The sequence below is a fragment of the Miniopterus schreibersii genome, assembly GCF_964146895.1.
Source record: "Miniopterus schreibersii genome assembly, chromosome: 16".
NCBI classification, from domain to species: domain Eukaryota; kingdom Metazoa; phylum Chordata; class Mammalia; order Chiroptera; family Miniopteridae; genus Miniopterus; species Miniopterus schreibersii.
The window spans coordinates 22433127-22453498 of NC_138116.1; the positions used below are offsets into that span (position 1 = coordinate 22433127).

Genomic DNA, 20372 nt, shown 5'->3' on the forward strand with positions numbered 1-20372 from the left:
GCCCTAGGAGACACCACACATGACCTGTACACACTTCTAACTGCATCTTTAGAGGTGGTGAAAGCCTCCCTGGGAACTGAGCCCAATCCTCTCCCAGGCCCTTTCCCCCAGTCCCAGAGGCTACAGCCAGGTGCTATGACGAGCTCCAAAGCGATGCTTCCCCCGCTTGCTCCCACCTCCTCTACTGACAATGACCCGGCAGAGGCGGGAGTTGTGCAACCCAGATAACAAAGCTTTATTGAATGCCAGCAGGGGACAAGGGTGAAGCAGGGCTCAGGTGTGAAGGGCTTGTAGGAGGGGAGGGGGTCCCCCAGTGAGATCTGCTTCCACACCGCAGGGTTGGGCGGCAGGCTTCCTAGGCCTGAGCAACGCTGAGCAGCCTTAGTTCTTGGTGCGAAGGACCTGCTCGTGGGTGGACACCACCTTGCCATCGTGCACATCCACGACCTTGGTGCGAATCTGGCGACTGGAGGACACTGGGGGAAGGGGGAGAGAAGGCGTCAGCAGCAGCGAATTGGCAGTGAAGAAATCAGAAGTGGGGAGGCCAAGGGGTTGGGAGGAATTAAATGAACTGTCAGCCTGCTGCCCTCTCTCCTGATTATCTCTTTGTTCACTGCTCTTGAACTAACACTGATATGATCCGCACATTTCTTTCAGATTAGGGCTCCTGAAGGCCAGGGACAGAGCCTGTGTTCTCACACCAGAGCCTCCTAAGAACTCAGACAGGGCTGTTTCGGTCCACGTTGACCCAGACAGACCCAGACTGGACCCATGGCAGGCAGAGCTGTGTGGGGCCCTGTCCATGGTGCTGACCACCAGAACTGTGAGGTCTGCCACAGACACTGGGTGACAAAAGTAAAAAGCGAAAGCCACCAGCTCCAAGCCCTAAGGTGGGTTTCGATGATGGTTTATGAGGGATACTGGGTGAGAAAACTCTAGCTCAACCCTTCAAGAATCCCCTATCCAACACCCTAGACCTGCTGGGAGACCAGGGGTGGTCCTGAGGCTTGATGAGGAGGAAGGTCTTACCGTCTCTGGATGACTGAGAGCCAGAGGAGAACTGAGAGGAGGAGAGGCTGTGAAGACAGAAAGGGACAAGATCATTAGACACATGGGGGGCAGTGAGTGAGTAGTGAAGGGATGCACTGGAGGGGGGGCAGGGCACTCACTGGGCGTCCTCCCCCTCCAGCAGGCGGCGGTAGGTGGCGATCTCCTGCTCCAACCGGGTCTTCACATCCAGCAAGATCTTGTATTCCTGGTTCTGTTGTTCCATTTCGCAACGCAACTGGGCCAGCTGCTCCTCCACGCTGACCACCATCTCCTGTATCTGGGCCAGCTGCATGCAGTAGCGGCCTTTGGTCTCCTCTAGACTGTTCTCCAGGGACGCTTTCTGTGAGGGAGGGAAAGACGATCAGAGATTATTGAGTTGGTCAGTCTCCAGATAGGGGCCCACCCCAGGCCTGGCAGTGCTCCTACCATGCTGAGCTGGGACTGCAGCTCGATCTCCAGGTTCTGCACCGTGCGCCGGAGCTCGGAGATCTCGCTCTTGCTGCTCTGCACCAGCTCGCTGTTGGTGGCCACCTCGCGGTTCAGCTCCTCTGTCTTCAGGGGGGAAAAACAAACCTCATTCACCCTGAAAATTCCTGGGAAGCAGGTCTCCTGGGTTCCTTCCACCCCGAATGGCACCCACCTTGCTGAAGAACCAGTCCTCGGCATCTTTGCGGTTCTTCTCTGCTATCTTCTCGTACTGGTCCCGCATCTCGTTCAGGATGCGGCTCAGGTCCACACCTGGGGCGGCGTCCATCTCCACATTGACGTCTCCACCCACCTGGCCTCTCATGGAGTTCATCTCCTGTACAACCAAAAAACAGTCCACTGTTCTCATTGGGAGCCTCACTATGGCAGTTGATTGGGGTTCCCCAGTCAGAGGTGGTCCTGGCCTGAGCATTGCCTTCCACCATCTCAAGTGCATCTCATCCCTCCCAGCTAATCTTCTAAGCTGGCTTTTACATTTAGCCCTCACCTCCTCGTGGTTCTTCCTCAGGTAGGCCAGCTCCTCCTTCAGGCTCTCGATCTGCATCTCCAGGTCGGCTCTGGCCAGGGTCAGCTCGTCCAGCACCCGGCGCAGGCCGTTGGTGTCGGCCTCCACGCTCATGCGCAGGTTCAGCTCCGTCTCATACCTGGGATGACCCAAGAGAAAGGGAATGAGACACCTATCCTGACCACACTGAAGGCTTTGTTCTCTGCCCCCTGTAGCTTCTTCCCACAGTTGGTACCCTGTGGGTGGTTTAGGGAGCCAATCTTGAAAATAGCATGGTTGGACACAGTACCCATTGATTGCTCAAATCTGAACATTTTTGGGGTGTGAGGGGGTGACGGAATAAAACAGTTTATCATGCTACAGAATTCAGGGAAGGGTGATGCTTCTAGCTTCAGTGAAAATAGCACACAAGGCTTCCAAATATGACTACCTCGTAAACTTCAGGGGCACATGGGCAAATGGGGAGTGCCTCACCCTAAAACTGGCTCCCAAACCTGGCTGTGGACCAGAATCACCCAGGTAGCCTGTTAAAATAACTGAATCAGAACTCCAAGGGTGGGGCCCAAAAATCTTCCATTTTTATAAGCACCCTAACGGGTTTCACATGGCCATCCTGGCCATCAGCTCTGTTTAGGGAACGCTGCTCCAGTGCCCTACCCTGGGGAGACTGGATATTCTGGGCCACCACCACACACTCACTTGGTGCGGAAGTCATCCGCAGCCAGGCGGGCATTGTCAATCTGCAGGAGGACATTGGCATTGTCCACAGTGGCCGTGAGGATCTGCAAGGGAAAGGACACAGGTCATTGGTCAAATGGACCTCACTAGCCAGGCCTCACTGCAGCCAGCATGAGGCCTTTGCTTTCATGCTCCTGCTTGAGTCCCCACCTCCTCCCATAAGCCTTCGCCTTGCAGCAGCCTAAAGGGTAACCTCTGGCAGCCCAGCTTTGACTCAGGACTTTGCTGACTCGTGGTCAGCAGAGGGGATAGAAAGTGCCCTGGCCTTAGAAGCAAAAGCTCTTGAGTTTTACCACTGACTTGTTGCAAAACCTGAACCAGCTCTCAGGGCTCCCAGTTCCCTGCGTACAGATGAGACCCAGTTCTCAATCTGAATTCTCTCTCTGCAAAAGCCAGCCCTGCCAGTCCTCCGCAGGCACATACATTCTTTCTCAAGCCCACAGAGCATGGGACCTCAGATGGCACTTTTACAAAAGGTAAGACCCATTGGCACAGAGGATCAGAAAAGAGGAAGCAGAAGAAAAAGATTGATTGAACCCTGGATTGGCTGGAGTTCCCTCCCCTGTCATCTAATTTCCCTAATCCACGAAAGACATCAGAGCAGCACACCAAGGGAAGCAGGATCAGCAGGAAGGGCTCCTGGGGTGGTGTGGGAGCAGGGAGCAGGGGCCCAGAGTCAGCTGACAAAAGCTCCCCAGGTTCTTTCCTGTGCCAGTCACATAAAGTGGGCTGCCACTGATGGTCTCTGTGGGTTCTCTGTGCCCCCTAGCTGTGGGGAAGGACCAGCTGGTGCCAGGGCTCATGGGCGGCAGCCGCCACAGCTCAGACTAATGAGCTAATGAGCAGTTTGAGTGTCTAGCCCTGTCCCGTTACAGCCTCGCTCCTCCCCTGTGCAGGAGAACAGGTAACTGTCTCCTATACTGGCAGGTGGAGCACAGGCGTTCTAGCCTCGGCTCGGCTCTGCCGTTAATTTGCTTTGTGCCCTTGGGTAGGACACAGCACCACTCAAAGCTTCAACTTCTCCCTCTGTAAACTGCAATGGTAAGAATTCCTGGTCTCACATGGTCTGAGGATCTGGAGCTCAGGAGGGTGTCAGCAAGGCAGGGGAAGGGAAACCATCTTCCCACTGACCAGCTCAGTTGGGGGCATCCAGGGCCAAGGTTAGGAACCTATCCTAGGAATCTAAAGGTGCCAGTGGCCTGAGGCACATATTGCTCTAGAGTCAGGGAGCTGGAATGGCACCTCCTGCTACCTGGTCCACTCACCTTGTTCCTCAGGTCCTCGATGGTCTTGAAGTAGGGGCTGTAGTCCTTGATCTCACTGGGCCTCTGCCTCTGGTACCAGTCTCGGATCTTCACCTCCAGGTCAGCGTTGGCCTCCTCCAGGGCGCGCACCTTGTCCAGGTAGGAGGCCAGGCGGTCGTTGAGGTTCTGCATGGTCACCTTCTCACTACCCACCAGGAGTCCATCACCACCACCAAGGCCAATACCATAGCCAGCACCAAAGCCACCACCGAGGCCGGTACCAATGCTACTACCAAAGCCAATACCCATGGGTCCACTATAGCTGTTGTTGCTGAAGCCACCGCCGAAGATACTGCCAAAGCCGCTTCCCATCCCGCAGGCCCCCCCAGAGGAGTAGCGGGAGGAGGAGACCGACATGCCCCCAAAGCCGCTGGGGGCCCGGCAGGACCCTCCTGCCAGGACGGAGGACATGCGGCTGGAGCCACCACCGATGCCACAAGAGCCCTTCATGGAGCTGGAGGAGGTGAACTGGCGGCTGCAGGTGGTCATGGTGCCAAAGAAGGAGGTGAGTGAGCGAGGGAGTCAGCAGAGAGAAGAGAAAGGTACTCAGGTAAGTGGGAAAAGGAAGCAGGTGCTTTATAGTCCTGAGGAGGGGGCGGGCCTGGCATTTTCCATTCCCCTTGGCTTTCATCACGTATTCCCAGCGCCAACTCCCAGCCAGATCCCTCCTCTCCTCTGCCTTGTCATGTCTATCATATTTTACTGGAAACTCATTGTTTGGGGTGTTTTGGGTTTCTCGCCCCGCCAGGCATGATTCACATGAGAAGGTGTGGGCCTGCAGGCTACGCTTTCCTATCAGGCCCTGGGAGCTGTGGCCCTCAGGAGCCCACATGCTGGACTCAGTTGGGTGGCAGGGAGCAGGGCCTCTGCACCATGAACCTGGTGACCTGTTAGCTCCCCATTAACTATGTGAGACTTAGACAGTCCTCTTAGAGGAAGCCCACAACTCAAGGGGGCACCTGCATGGAGGGACACAAGCATAGCAAAGTCACATCAAGCACAGAGGTGCCCCTCAGCATTACCATCTATAAAAAGAAACAAGAAAGTCTGGGGCCCTCCCAGGTCTGACTGCTGGACTGTGCTAAGGAGCCTGTCACATCCCTGAACCATGCTTGGCCAGTCAGGTGGCTCAGGCTTCCACCCTGCCACCCCCATTAAAGGGAAATCCAGGCAGCTCTCCCCAGCCCTGAGCAAACACCCCAAATCTTCCACCCACCTGTGCGTGGGCCCACGGTGCTAGCTGCTCAGTCTGGCCACAGGCACGGCAGACACATCAGGAAAGAGCATGCAGGCACGAGTCCTGGTCCTGCCACTTACTCCTGTGTGACCCAAGATCTGACACTTCTCTGAGCCTCAGTTTGCTCATCTGTAAAGTGGAAGCAAACACCATCCACCCCACCTATTGTGGATTCAGCTCTCAGAATCCAACACAGCAATGTATGTGAAAGGGCTTTGTAAGCCGAGTGTGGCACAAAGTTGTTAGCACTGTTGTAGCCCAGCCTGGGCTCCAGGGGGGTGGAGAAGCACCCCTGGAACAACCTGGCAGGACCTTTTCCCCTCCATCCCCAGGTGTCTTCTCAGGCCCCTAGGGTAGCCCTGGTGGGAGGGGCTGGCTCAGGTGCCCCTATTGAAACCGTTGTGGAACTGGTTCAAGGGTTTTTTGAGGGGGAAGTAGGAAAGGAGTGCGGGTACCTAGGAGTGGACTCGAGGGTCCCTGACTCCTGAGGCCCTGATGGTTAGGGGACATTTCCAGGGGCCCATTTTGTTCTGCCTTAAAAGCTTGTGCATGGGGACCTCAGCCATCCCACATCTCCCAGACAACCTCTTCAGGCACCCCTCCGGCAGCACCCTGCCTTCCTGCCAGCCCCTCAGCTCCACAACCCCGGCGGGCATGTTGGGAGGAATGCGGTCGTGTCTGGGGCTGCCCGACACGTCCCATCTCCCCAGACAGGCCCCAACAGCCCCCGCTGGAGGCTCCAACGCTCTTCTGAGGATCAACTGCTCCCAAAAGGGAAGCGGAGCCTCCCTCTCCCCCCACCTCACTGCCATCAAAGCAGCCGTCAGGGAGCTGCTCCCCCACCCCCCACCTGGCTTAGGAGCTCAGAAGACAATGCTGATCAAACACTGGAGGCTGTGGGCTCCCCAAATCTGCCGCGCAAAGTATTCATAAGGATGTGAGTAAGCCAGGGCCCCACCCCTGACAGACACTCCTAATCTCCTTCCACAGGATGGTCCCCCACCCCAGCCCAGCCCTCTAATTCCCCAGTAAGAGGCAGCAGGGACTTTGGCCGAGAGACAGATGCTTTTATTAGGAAGAATGTTGCTGTTGGCTGCAGGTTGCAGGTACAGGGTGCTCACCAGAGAAAAATGCAGCATCCAGAGGGTCCTTGGGAGCAGAAATGGGTGCAGAGCCCACCACCCTGTCTCCCTCCACTGCAGGCAGCCACAGACAGGCTCCCCAGAGCACGGAACACAGGAAAAAGTCTCCTTCACTCCTCACCTAATTCATGGAACCCAAAATAGACTCCGTCCTTGCCCTCCTCTAAGGGGAATCCAAAAGATAAACAGGGTAGGGAACCAATGATATATGAACTCATGCACACAGTCTAAGGAGAGACCTTCGCCAGCCTTCCCCTCCCCCACAGACCCTGAAACCCCACCGTGGAATACAAGTCTGATCTCCCCTCATCGGGATTAGAACCCAGAATTAGAATTCAGACCCTGCAGACATGGAACTAGGCACCAGTAGCCCAGCCTGGTGCTCATGATATTTTGAGGAGAGGCAGCTTTTGGGGGCAGCAGGGGTTAACAGAATGAGGGATATGGTCTGTGGGAGCCTGAAGCAAGCGAGGGCACACACACACACACACACACTGCTGCACTCCTGTGGCCGCCTTTCCCTGACCGTCCTCCAGCCGCCTGGGAAGGAGGGGCAATGGAGGAGCCTGGGCGGTGCCCCTTGTGGTCTGTGAGTCTCCCTGCACCAGCCTGGGGTGGGGGACCCACGCCAATCCAAACAGACAAAGCCGCTGCGTTGTGTGCTGAGGACCAGGCAGGGAGCCAGGCAATGGATCCTGAGGCAGATGGGACCTCGGAACAGCCAGGTCTGAGGAGGGAGATACAGCCAATGCCACTGGAGCCCAAGCTAATGGAAGAGACTGTTCCTGCCCTTAGGAAGCCACCTGCCTGAGAGGGACAAGAGGATTCACATCAAAATTACTTAAGACATGAACAACCCACTACCCCACTACCCCATCTAACAGACTGGCAGCTGTCCACATGCAGAGGCAGTGATGAAAAACATGGTAAAGAGACGGTTGTGCTGAGAGGTGAGCAAGGCCAGCCTCATTTGCCTGGACTCCTAGAGGGACTCTGGCTCTTAGGAGAGACTTATCTGGGGGAGGGGTGTCCAGGCTCAAGAAAGAACTCTTTCTTCCCTCTCGTCCAGCCCCAAAATCAGACTGGGCCTCCTCAAACCCTCTCTGTGCCCCCATGCAGGCCTCCCTTGTAGAAATATCATGTTTCTCTGATCATTGATATCTAGAGTCTTTTTCTAGGCCTCCCAGAGCCCCAGGGAAAAGGAGAGGACAGCCCTGGCCGGTGTGGCTCAGTTGATTGGGATCATCCCCTGCATGGAAAGGTTGCTGGTTCGATTCCCAGTCAGGGCACATCCCCGAGCTGCTGGCTCGTTCCTGGTAGGGAGCGTGCAGGAAGCAGCAGATCGATATCATGCTCTCACATTGGTGTTTTTCTCTTCTCCCTTCCTCTCTTTCTAAAAATCAATAAACTTATTTTTCTTTTTTAAAAGAGGGGACAGTCAGGGTCACAAGTAGGAAGTCTAAAGTCCGAAGAGGCTCATAGACAAGTGACCAGTCTGAGGCCTCCTTGTGATTCTCAGACCTCCAGGCTGGACTTCCTCTCTCCTCCTGGCAGAGTCCTGAATCCCCTGCCTTTTCTTCCCTGTCCCTCTACACTGTCCCCTTCCCAGCCTCCTTAGTTCATCCCTCTCCCCACCAAGTCCTAGACACCTGTGTGTAGTCAGGGTAATGTCTCCTACAGCTGGGAGCGGTCACTTGTAGAGACAATGGGCTGAGGCCTTGCTGACCTGGACCTCAGCCTCTCCCACCAGAAAGGTGGGACTAGCACAGGGGCCAGGAGCAGGCTGGCAGGCAGGATTGCAAGCACAGGAGGCAATCAGGAGCCTGGAGCACCTCCACAAGGCCCTGGGTCCCCTTTCCCCTAGAAAGCTCTGCCACCCGCAGGTTTCCCAGGCCGGCCAGCCCATCTGGGCCAAGTGTCCTTGTGAGAGCCTGGGCTGACACAACAGATGGGCTGAGTCGAGTGTTTCAGTGTCCCTGACCCTGTCTGAACCTGCCAGCTGTGAGAGCTGGCAGAACAGAGACTGACCACCCCACATTATAGATGCAGAAGGTTCAGAGGTAGAGGAAACACCCAAAGTCCACAGTAAAAAAGCTGCTCAGCCAGGATTCAATCCCAGCTCTGCTTCACTTTCCAGTGCCAGGTCCCCTCCTGCTATTGGGTCCCCAAAAGTCAGGGCCGAAAAGGGCCTCCATGGTAAGGGAATATGAAAGGATGGATGGATGGATGGATGGATGGATGGATGGATGGATGGATGGAAAAATGAAGGGTGATGGATGGTGGGTGGGTAGGCGGGTGGGCAGGTGCGTGAGTGATGGAGGGAACACAGAGAAAGGGCAGTCGCCCCACCCATCCCAGGGTGGGCAAGCATCTTAGAGGAGCTTTTAATTGAGTAGATGCTAAGCAAGCAAAGAAAGTGAGGAAGGACATCCCACTTGCTCAGGGGAGCACCTGAGCAAAGATGCAGAGGCAGGAAACACTGGTCTGAGGGCAACTGCAGGGCTTAAGCATTGCTGAGCCCCCAGCTGAAGGCTGGATCCGCCTGATGGAACTGGGAGCGGAAGCCAGGTGACAAAGGTCGGGCTGAGGAGTTCAGGCTTTATCTTGGCAATACTGGGGGCACTGAAGGGGTCTAAGCAGGGGAGTGGCACTGCCAGGTGTGTTTGACCCTGCAAGTCCCACCCATCGCCTCAGATCGCCTGGCTTTCCGCTTCTCAATCTGACCACTGCCTCCATGGCCTGTGCCCGCCCCCCATAGCTTCCACAGCGCTTTTGGGGGCCACAAAATGTCTCTCCTTTAGTAGCTGCTCAGCATGCTAATTTCCTGTAATTACTCTGGTCTAATGGAGGAGACACAGCCCTTGCCCTTGGGGGTGTCCAGTCTGATTGGGGAGGGCAAATGAGCCTAAATCTTCCTCTGCTCCATAGGCCGAGGGGAGCCTGGAGCCGAGGAGCCACCAGGTGGAGTGGGCACCACATGGAAGGCTTCTTGGAAATGTTGCGTTTGACTCAGGTTTTCAAAGAAGGAAGAGCCCTGGGTGGGTGGAGTGGGGAGAGGGTATTTCCAGGCAGGGGCGTGGCTGTGGGAACTCGAGGAAAGTCAGCAACTGGGAGACGGAATGGCTGTGTCAGGAGTCCCAGCGCAGCAGGGCAGAGGGAAAAGAAAAGACAGGAGAGGGGGCCTGGGGAGCTACAGGAAGAAAAAGCGTGATTCTCACCATCAGAGGTTGGGGAGCAGATTCGGCATCAAGCAGCCCACCCCCTCCCCAGGCTGACAGTGCTTGGGATCCAGGAAGCAGCAGGGGGGCTCCAGTCTGGGCTCCCCAACTCAGCAGCCATGTGACCGTGGCCAACTCACTGCAGCCCTCCGAGCCTGTTTCCTATCAAATGGGCCTAACAGTTTCTACCTAACAGGATATGGACCGGAGTAAATAATTCATGGCAAGTGGCCAGCCTGCTGCTGGGCACAGTAAACACTGGGTAAAAATCTCCCTTTAATTAATCCCTAGAGTTTGTCTAATGGGGGGCTGGGGTGAGCTCAAATGGGGAACAGGTATCAAAAGCCAGGCACAGACAGACACAAAGAACAAAGAGGAGCCCGGGAAAGAGGAGCTGGGCGTGGGAGTGACGAGAAGAGGAGGGAGGCCTGGAGAGGCTGCTGAGGCCAGCAGGGCCGAGGTGATGAGCTGGCGAGTCTGTGAGGGCCTGGCCAGGGTGGAGCCTGCGGGAACAGGCAGGCCCAGAAGCCCGGCTGGGGAAGTCAGCAGGACAGTCTGGGTGTGAAGAGAGAAGGCATGGGAGCTGCAGGCAGGACCCCCCTCTGAACCGGAGGCCCAGCATTGCCGATTCTGGTCTGGGAATGAGGGGGATGGACAAGCAGCAGCTCCTGTGTCCAATGAGGTCCTGAGGCTTCAGTCCCCTACCCCTGGCAGCGTCACAGCCTGCCTCCTTTAACCGCCAAGCTCTGGCCACTTCTCCTGGGCGCTAACTGGCCAGACTTCAAACTGGCAGCCCCAGAGACTGCTGTCTGAGGGCTTCTGGCCACCAGAGCGCGTTCTGCCTGTGCAGGAGGCAGGCTGGAGTGCTAGGAAGTTAACGCCACCCCCGCCTGAGAGGCACCCTCAACCTGTGATTGATGGGATCAGAGGACAAAGGCCCCAGCTCCCTTGTCTTTTGGGAAGAATTCTTCACTGTTTCTTGGGGTCCCCCAGAAGGTTTAAGCTACAGGTGTCCACAGTGTTCACTTGCTTGATAATACACCCCTTATTAACTTCCTTCCCTCCCCTGTCTCACCTACCTGCTCCCTCATGGTGTTTCTCGAGACATCACCCAAAACTCTTCTTGCACTTGAATTTCTGTCTGAGAGTCTGCTTCTGGAACCCACACCGAAGCACCTGAGTTTTTTAGTTGAAACCATATAAGCCAGTGGTATACTGGTAAATATTTAACAGAAAGGGCTGAGGGAATATATATACATTATGTATACAATTTTATCATACATTTTACGAATATAAGAGATGGGTGGCACTCAGTTTACAAATAATAAGAAGCACTCTTTATTGTAAATGGCATGTAGCCAATTGATTCTCCTAGGACGAGTTCTTTGATTTTTGCCAAACCTGTGTTTTGGACCTTGCCAAACTCTTGCAACCTATAGTTGCAATTAGCAAACGAGTGTAGTTCTGACATAAATGCTAGTTGAAATTTGTGTTTATGTTGAAGAGTAAGATAACAGTGAAACAACAAAGACCCTGCCCTAAGTTCAGTCCTTCATTGGTAATGCGAGTGGCTTCTGTGCTGAATCAGGTAGCAGACTTCAAAACCTGAAAGGAGCCTGCCGGCGTGGCTCAGCAGTTGAGCATTGACCTGGGATCCAGGAGATCGCAAGTCGATTCCCGGTCAGGGCACATGCCTGGGTTGTGGGCTCGATCCCCAGTCGGGGGCTTGCAGGAGGCAGCCGATCAATGACGACTCTCTCATCATTGATGTCTCTCTCTCTCTCCTTCTCCCTTCCTTGCTCTGAAATCAATGAAGATATATTTTTTAAAAACCTGAAAGGAGATCTGCAGTATTTTCTTACATGTTTGGCTATGCGCAATGCAATGAGTGCAGACATGACCCATTTTTAAGATTAAGCTGCATTATTTGGAACTTTTTTCCTTAAAATGTTGAGATCTAGACTTTCTTAAGTCTAGACAATCAACCGAGCCCCAATTTGTAGCATTTACCATTTCCATGATGCAAACACCCCACCCACTGCCCTTCGGAGAGGAGGAAGCGGGGAGGGGAGGCATGGGCCCAGATGGACAGGGCTGCCAAGGAGCTCGGGTTTGGTAAGCATGGCCCGCCCTGCACTCACTGCAGGCACCTCTAGGAGAAGGAGAACAGAGAGTGCCCTTCCCTACCTAGGTGCTGGAAGTCGATGTCTCACTTAAGGCCAGGGCAGCTCCTGATTGATCACCGCAGCCTCCCCCTGCTCCCGCCCCCGGCCCAGCACCCCAGCACGCCTGGCCCACAGCAGCCTCTAAGTGGGCACAGCTGAGTCCTCTAGGCTCCTGGAAGAGCTCGCCTTCACTGCAACCCCGAGCAAGTCAAACCAGGCCAGGGGTCTGCTCCTCTGGAAGGGAGGTAGCATGGGGGTGGAGTGTTCTGACACACCTCACCTGCCAGTCATGCACCCTTGGGCAAGTCACTCAACTTCCCCAAGTTTCCTCACCTGTAAAATGGATGATGAAGTGCAAGGAGTTAGGAGTCTTGGCCAAGAGCCAGCGGGGAGGAGGGGTTTGCCTCAGCTCCGCGGTCAAGCAGATCACAGCTGCCAGTCCCCAGCCTCGCTGCAAGAACCAAACGAGGTAGGTAATAACAGGTCAGGCTGCTGTGGAAACTGTCAAAAGGGGAGGGAAGGAGCGAGCAAACATTTATCGGGTGCCTACTGTCTACCTTTTATCTCCTTCAGTCCTCACATAAACCTTCTCAGGTAGACACTAATAGCCTAAATTTACAGAAGAGGTAACTGAGACGCAGAGAGGAAGGAATCAGCCCCAGGGTGGCCTCCTGCCTCCCTCCACTATTCCACACCACCTTCTGCAGGGGACTGGGATCCTCCTTTAGTTTTAGTTCTGCTCTTCCCGTTATCACTTTTGACTTGTGTAGTCATATTATTATCTAAATACAAGGTAAATTAAATCTATTTTATGGTTGCCACAAGCTAACCAATGTGGATAAGCCTGGAGGACATTGTGCTAAGTGAAATAAGCCAGTTACCAAAAGGACAAATGCTGTATGATTCCACTCCCATGAAATACCTAAAGCAGTCAAAACGATAGAAACAGAAAGTGGAAGGCCGGTTACCAAGGACTGGGGGAAGGAGAAGAGGGAATTAGTGTTCAATGGGTATAGAGTGCGCATGTAGTTAACACTGCTGAACTGTACACTTAGAAATTATTAAGATGATAAAAATCCATTACATAGCACTATGAAGTTGACAGTCCAGGATATTAGTGTGTACGATCTATTTTTAACTAGGAAGTAAATGTGATATTCAACAAATTAACTAATTCTTTGATTTAATTTTTTTTTGTTTATTTTCTTTGTTCATATACACACAATTGTATGTATATGTATAAACATGTGTGCACTCTTTTTTTCCTTTCCTTTTTTTTTTCTGGAGCACCTCTTCCCCCCTACTCCCTCCTTCACTCACATCAGCCTCCCACCCTACCCCCAAGGTAACCCGTGCTAATAACCTCATGCACACCCTTTCACATTTTTGGTGCTCATATAACTACACACACACATGTGCACTTACATAAATGGGAGACTGGTTTAGTTTATTCACATGTGAGATCAATATCCTATGTGTGCCCTTCTGCATCGTGCATTTCCCTTTCCCCAGTACCTTGAGGAATCTGTTCTTGCCATCCGACATAGCTCCAATTTATAGATTGTAGTGGCTGCTGAATACTTTATAAAATGAGTGGACCCCTGTTTACTCAACTGTGCACTACTGATGGGCAGTCACTTTGTTTTCCATTTTTAGTCACATATAAACAACGGCATCTATGTCCTTTTATACTAGTCTATTATTTCTTTGAACTTATTCTTTTAATAATGAAGACCTTAAGTATTGGAAAATCATCTTTGCCATGTACTCACACATAATGAGGCCAGAAAAGAACCTGGGAGAATAAGAACCCTGGGGACAGAACAATGAATGAATGTTTTGGGGGGTTTTTACATTTCCATTTATGTTATCACACTATTTGTATGGCAGATAAAAGCTGGAAGGACCAGAACATATCTGTCTTATGTGTAACAATGCTATGATCATAGGGAAGACAGGGATGTTCGGGTCCCAGCAATGAGTTAACAGAGACCCAAATCTGAAATGGACTCTTCTAAATGGTCATCTTTGCTTTAACAGCCCTCAATCTGCTCAAAGTCCTTCCAGAGTCCTAGACAACTGAGGATGAGAGGACACAAGGCTACATCAGCCCATGCCATTGACCACACACTATCTGGAAGGCCCAATAAAGAGTTCCAGTTGCTCAGTGTCTCAGCTCTCACAGATCGGAATCTGTCCCTTCATGGCTCCAGAAGATACTTGCTTTCTCTTCCACAGCAGCTCATCAATACCAACTATGGTGGCTGCCTTGTACCAACATGACAAGAGGCACATGGAATCCAAAGAAACCTGCTCTCAAAAAATTTGCTTCTGAGGTTTTGTGGAGGCCAGAAAGAACAGAGGCTTCTACACCAAACCCATGGTTTGACTCCACAAACCTTTACTGAGTGTCCCTTATGGGCTGGGTGCTATCTAAGGGTTGTGGGGACAAGCAAAACAGAAAGCTTCATTCGTGTTTATGTTTCAGGGAGTCGTCAGAAGGTCTTAAACAAGCTACAGTGGTGGGAAAGCAAACAAGAAATCTCTTATCTCAGACACAAGGAGGATGCTATGCCTTTTATAGCTCTCAGAAACAATGGACCCAAAGAAAACAAAACCTTACGAGCTTACCACTAATTTATTTACATCAGCAGATACACTTTATAGGCTATCATTAATTCTCACTCTAGCCATTGTTTTAGCACTTTATGCAGTTATCTGAAACAATATTTCACAAACTTTGACACTAAGTCAAGCATAAAGAATCTGAGGGTGTGTTCAAAGTAGACAAGTTGCAAAGGAACATTCCAGAATACTCAGTCTCCTCACCTCAGCACCAGGATCTTAGGTAGTGGCAAATGCGAGCTAAGAGCAAAATGCACTTATTAGACTTAACAGCAACACTATTGAGATGCCAAGAAACAATGTAACAATACCTTCCAAATGCTGAGGGAACATTATTTCCAGACTAGAATTCCATACCCAGCCAAACTGTCAGTCAAGAGTGAGGGTAGTGAGGGTAGATTAACCATATTTTCAGACATAAAAGGTCTATGAATCCTTTCTCAGAAAGTAGTAGAGAATGTGATTCACTAAAATGAAGGGGGAAAAGAAAAAAAAAAAAGGAAGACATGGGATCCAGGAAACAAGGGATGCAACACGGAAAAAAGGGATTCCCAAGATGATGGTGAAGGGAAATTCCAGGGTGACAGCAGACCTAGAGAGCATCCAGACAGACCGAAGCAGGATAACAGAGGGCTCCAAGAGGAACCTCTTTGAAATGATGAAATTGATGGAATAGGCATTGCTCAACATATGAAGAGGAGATTTATACTTCTAGCCATGAATGAGAGGATAAGTTAGTGATAGGTACATAGAAAACCTAAACAAATTGAAAAAGAGATATTTATTCCAAGGAAATTTAGTATAGTATAAAATATTATTTGACTATGAGTAACATTTAAATAGTCACAATAATGTAAACATTAAACATTTTTCTAATGAAAATATAAATATACTGAGAAGATGGGAAAAAAGAAAGTGAGGAAGAAGTGGGACGGGGCAATGCTGTATAAGAGAACTAAGTAAGTTCCCATCCACAGCAGAAAGCCAAGCATTAAACACTAAAACTTAAAAAAATCAAGAAATGGTAGTATAAGCCTGTTGTTTAAAAATAAGGAGGCATCCCAGCCTGAGTGGCTCCATTGGCTAAGCACTGTCCTGTGCACCGAATGGTTATGGGTTCAATTCCTGGTCAGGGCACATACCTTGGTTGCAGATTTGATCCCTGGTTGAAGCACTTACAGAAAGCAACCAATCAATGTTTCTCTCTCACATTAATGTTTCTCTCCCTCTCTCTCCCTTCCTCTCTGTAAGCATGTCCTCAGGTGAGGATTAAAAATTAAAATAATAAAATAATATGAGGCAAATGCCAAAAGTAACAACTAAGAAAGTGGGAGGTGGGAATGGAGGTATATCACATGAACTGGGATGGCTCTTTTTTCCCCCCCTTTTTTGGGAAACGGCTCTTTTTTATAAAAGGTTTTATTATGTTATACATAAGTAACTTTGATTTTTTTAATTAAAAATTTTAAAATATGGAAGACATCCACAGCCAGTGAGAGTCATGGGACATTGCAATTAGTCAGGTATGGTTGACTCATGGGTACAGGGCAGGGAAGGGTGGGACGGAACCCAAACAGGTAGAGACAGAAAGGCCAAGCATCAAAGGGGAAAGGGAACATCACGAGTGTTCCCTAAGCAGAGGAATCCTGATAACATCCTTGTTTTTTATCTTGATCACATTCTTATTAGGAAGGTCATGAAGCAGAAATAGGAGTGGGAGAGATAGACAGCAAGGGGCCCTGGCGAGTAGGCTGCGGCCAGTTCTAGGGAGAGGGGAAGCAGGTCTGAATGTGGCGGTGGTTTAGGGATGAAGAGGAGAGCATGGGTGACAGATATTTCCTAGGGGGCTCGTCAGCACAAAATTTATGGGCTGAAGGGAATGGGGGAAAAGGAGTTGATAGGGAGGAGCAGGTTGGGAGAAGAAAGGCTCTAACTATGGGCACCATCCCCAAGGCAGAAGGCTCACCCTGCTACCATCCAACAGAAGAATCATTGTGTGCAAATGGGAGGAGCCAGGGGGTAGAGCTTTGGCATTAAAATACCTAATATGATAGGGTGGTATAAAAGAAAGGCATGGACATTTTAGCCAGATAGCCCTGGGTGTAAACCACAATCGTGCCATTTATTATCTGTGTGACTTTATGCAAGTTACTTAACCTCTCTGAATCCTAGGGTTGTCTCTATTCCAAAATGGGGCTGACCACACCCAGTTCACAGAGTTGCTAGAAGTGTCTAAGGAAAGAACCTCTGTCAAATATTTCACATGATGTCTGTCAACATGTGTGAGCTCCCTCCCATCCTGTATCTCACCTCCCACTCCCACGACGGCATGGAGGTCTTCAGGGAAGACCCTTCAAACTCTTCTGAGCTTTGCTCTTTCCCACATCCCTCAGACTGTGAGGTCCCAGAAGGTTCCTGAGAGGCAACTTCAACTCCCCTCTCATCAGTTCAAGAACAGAGACCACACAGGTTTGCATCAACCAGAAAGTCAGCTTTATTAGCCCATCACCAACGGAGAGGAAGGGGAGACAGCTGGGACCTGCTCTGGGAGAACAGGAACCTGACCCAGGCCTTCAGGAGGTGAGGCCGGCAGGTGGGCAGGAAGCTCTAGGAGAGGCAGCTCAGTGTTTGGAGCTCTGGCCCTGGCTGAAGCTTGATGAACCCTACTCCTTGAGGATGGACCGAGTCTGGCGGCCGGAGGAAGAGGAGGAGACTGTGGGAGAGAAGAGAAAAGGTGAGGACTCTGGGAGCTCAGCTGGTCCCACACAAGGAACAGGGAGGGCTGGAGGCTCTGGAGTGCCCGGGACCCTAAGGAGCCTTACCATCTCGGGAAGAATAGGACTGGCTGGACGTGTGCTGAGAGGAGGAGAGACTGTGGGGAGAAAAGGCAGAACAGTCAGAGGTGCTGGGAACAGCAAGGGGCTGAAGGGTCTATGGAGCAACTGGGGGACCGGTGGGGGTAGGCACTCACTGGGCATCCTCTCCCTCCAGCAGGCGGCGGTAGGTGGCGATCTCCTGCTCCAGCCTTGTCTTCACATCCAGAAGGATCTGGTACTCTTGGCTCTGCTGCTCCATCTCACAGCGCAGCTGAGCCAGCTGCTCCTCCACGCTGCCGATCAGCCCCTGGATCTGGGACAGCTGCATGCAGTAGCGGCCTTTGGTCTCCTCCAGGCTGCCCTCTAGGGATGCTTTCTGTTAGTGGAAAGAGAGAAAAAGAGAGTCATTGTAGGTGGTCACTGCTGTCCCTCCAGGTCTCTGGGCATGTTTTCTGTGAGGTTCATGGGTTTTGACCCCAGCTGGGCTACTGATGGGCCAGACAACATGGAGGAAAAGTATTCCACCATTCTGGGCCTTAATTTCTCCATCTGTATAATAGGTACAATGTTCCTTTCAGTCCCACTCTTGGGGAAACAGAGGTGGAACTGTATTGTGGCAGTGTTGAGGGGTTGGTGGCCATTACTGGTGACTTTGGGGCTGGGCTGTGCCAGGTTTTTCATACCATGCTGAGCTGGGACTGCAGTTCAATCTCCAGGCCCTGGAGCACTCTCCGGAGCTCGGTCACCTCACTGCGGTTACTCTGGACCAGTTGGCTGTTAGAGGCCACTTCTTTGTTCAGCTCATCAGTCTGAGACAGGAAAAAAGGGCAGAAGGTGTGAAGGGTGAAACAGTCCAGAGGCTCCCCTGGCCCAAAGGTCCTGCAGGAAGGCCAAGGACCCAAGCCCCACCTTGCTCAGGAACCAGGCCTCAGCATCTCTGCGGTTCTTCTCTGCCATCTGCTCATACTGGTCTCGCATCTCGTTCAGGATGCGGCTCAGGTCCACACCAGGGGCAGCGTCCATCTCCACGTTGACGTCCCCACCAGTCTGACCCCGCAGGGCAAGCATCTCCTAGGAAGGGATGGCAAGAAGTAGCTTGGCTGACCCCTTTCCTGACCCCAAGTGCATCTGCAACCCCATTGAACCAGCCTCCCATCAACAATGCCAGCAGCATCCTCACCTCCTCGTGGTTCTTTCTCAGGTAGGCCAGCTCCTCCTTCAGGCTCTCAATCTGCATCTCCAGGTCAGCTCTGGCCAGTGTCAGCTCGTCCAGCACCCGGCGCAGGCCATTGATGTCGGCCTCCACGCTCTGGCGCAGGGCCAGCTCATGTTCATACCTGGCAGACAGAGGTCAGGGCATCAGGTTCCATCCATGAGGCTTCTGAGGCTCAAGACCTGCTGGTCCTCCTGGATAGACAGCCCCACTCCTCACCCCCTGCCCTCTGCTCTCCACCCTCAGCCCTGCCACAGGGATGCTCACTTGGTCCTGAAGTCATCAGCTGCCAGCCTGGCATTGTCAATCTGCAGAATGGGCTGAGCATTCTCAATGGTGGCTGCGATGATCTGCAGAGGGGGTGAAGGATAGGAGCAGGGTTAACTAAGATCCTGCTGCTCAGAGGTGAAGTACACAGGGGAGAAAGGAGTCTCCCCACATTTAGGGGTTGCCTGGCTGGCAGGTCAGGCCCTATGCTCCTCTAGCCAGCCTGGGGTGCCTTTTTCACCCAGCTCAGGGTGTGTAGGGGATGCACCCCACCTCTCCCACCACCCCAAGGTTGAGAGAAGCTGAGGGTGCAGTGCAAAGAAGGCTCACAGGGAATAAGAGTCAAGGTTCCAGGCCTGCCTCAGATACCTAGATGCTGAAAAAGGACCCTCTGCCACCAAATCTCTGAGTGGCCCTTGGCCACTCCCCCAAGGCCAGCCTCAGTCTCCCTGTTTGTAAAATAGAGATGCTAGTAAGTGGTTTTCTAAGGGCCACTGCAGCCATGACCCCTCTCAATGCTCCACCCACCAGAGCCACCCACCAGGCCCACACACCTTGTTCCTCAGGTCCTCGATGGTCCTGAAGTAGGAGCTGTAGTCCTTGACCTCACTGGGCCGCTGCCTCTGGTACCAGTCACGGATCTTCACCTCCAGGTCAGTGTTGGCCTCCTCCAGGGCGCGCACCTTGTCCAGGTAGGAAGCCAGACGGTCATTGAGGTTCTGCATGGTGATCTTCTCATTGCCGGAGAGGAGGCCGCCATCGCCACCACCAAAGCAAGCACCAAAGCCACCAGCAAAACCACCACCGAAGCCAGAACCAAGGCCACCACCATATCCTCCACCGAAACCACTTCCCAGGCCTCCACTGAAGCTGCTGCTGCTGAAGCCACCGCCATAGCCGCCTCCCAGCCCGCAGGCCCCCCCAGAGGAGTAGCGGGAGGAGGAGACCGACATGCCCCCAAAGGCGCTGGGGGCCCGGCAGGACCCTCCTGCCAGGACAGAGGACATGCGGCTGGAGCCACCACCGATGCCACAGGAGCCCTTCATGGAGCTGGAGGTGAACTGGCGGCTGCAGGTGGTCATGGTGCCAAAGAAGGAGGTGAGTGAGCGAGCGAGTCGGCAGAGAGAAGAGAAAGTTGCTCGGGAAGTCTGGGAGGATGCTAGGGCTGCCCCATGCCCAGGCACCTTTATATGCACCTGGGGAAGGTGGGGCCCTCCCAACTGCTGACTCCAGGCTCCCCTCCAGATTTCATCACTTCAGGTTCTGTCCAACTCCCCACTCCGATTACTCAGCCTGGGGTCGACTCACTTCGCTGTGCTGCTCGGAGTTACCACCCAGCTTTGGCGGGTGTGGGGCCAAGAGAAAACACACAAAAGCCAGTCGTGACTCAGGCTGGGCGGTAGGAATCTGCTCCCGTTGCTGGAGCCCAAGGGGACAGCAGGGCCTTGGCACAGGCGGCTTTGTGGCGCCTGCATCCCCAGGCAGTGAGTCAGCCCATAGAAAGACTCCCTGCCCCACGGTGACAGCCTCAGCGATGCCATCCCAGGGCCATCTCTGGATGCAGCCAGGAGGATTCTACGTGCCTGGCTCTTGACCAGAGATCTGG

General features: G+C 52.7%; 1 protein-coding gene across 1 annotated transcript; it reads right to left on the reverse strand.

Annotated features, from left to right (window-relative positions):
- Nucleotides 1-381: 381 nt before the first annotated feature.
- Nucleotides 382-19902, reverse strand: LOC308568808 (uncharacterized protein; the record flags this gene model as incomplete). Its single annotated transcript, XM_081162021.1, has 16 exons — nucleotides 19321-19902; nucleotides 18767-18849; nucleotides 18467-18623; nucleotides 18196-18357; nucleotides 17970-18095; nucleotides 17442-17662; nucleotides 17293-17342; nucleotides 17138-17183; nucleotides 4045-4591; nucleotides 2741-2823; nucleotides 2024-2180; nucleotides 1691-1852; nucleotides 1477-1602; nucleotides 1170-1390; nucleotides 1030-1076; nucleotides 382-476 (listed from the first exon to the last, which is right to left on the reverse strand). Exons 1-16 carry the CDS (start codon nucleotides 19846-19848, stop codon nucleotides 382-384), a joined length of 2811 nt encoding a protein of 936 aa, XP_081018147.1. The 5' UTR covers nucleotides 19849-19902.
- Between the last annotated feature and the right edge of the window lie 470 nt (nucleotides 19903-20372).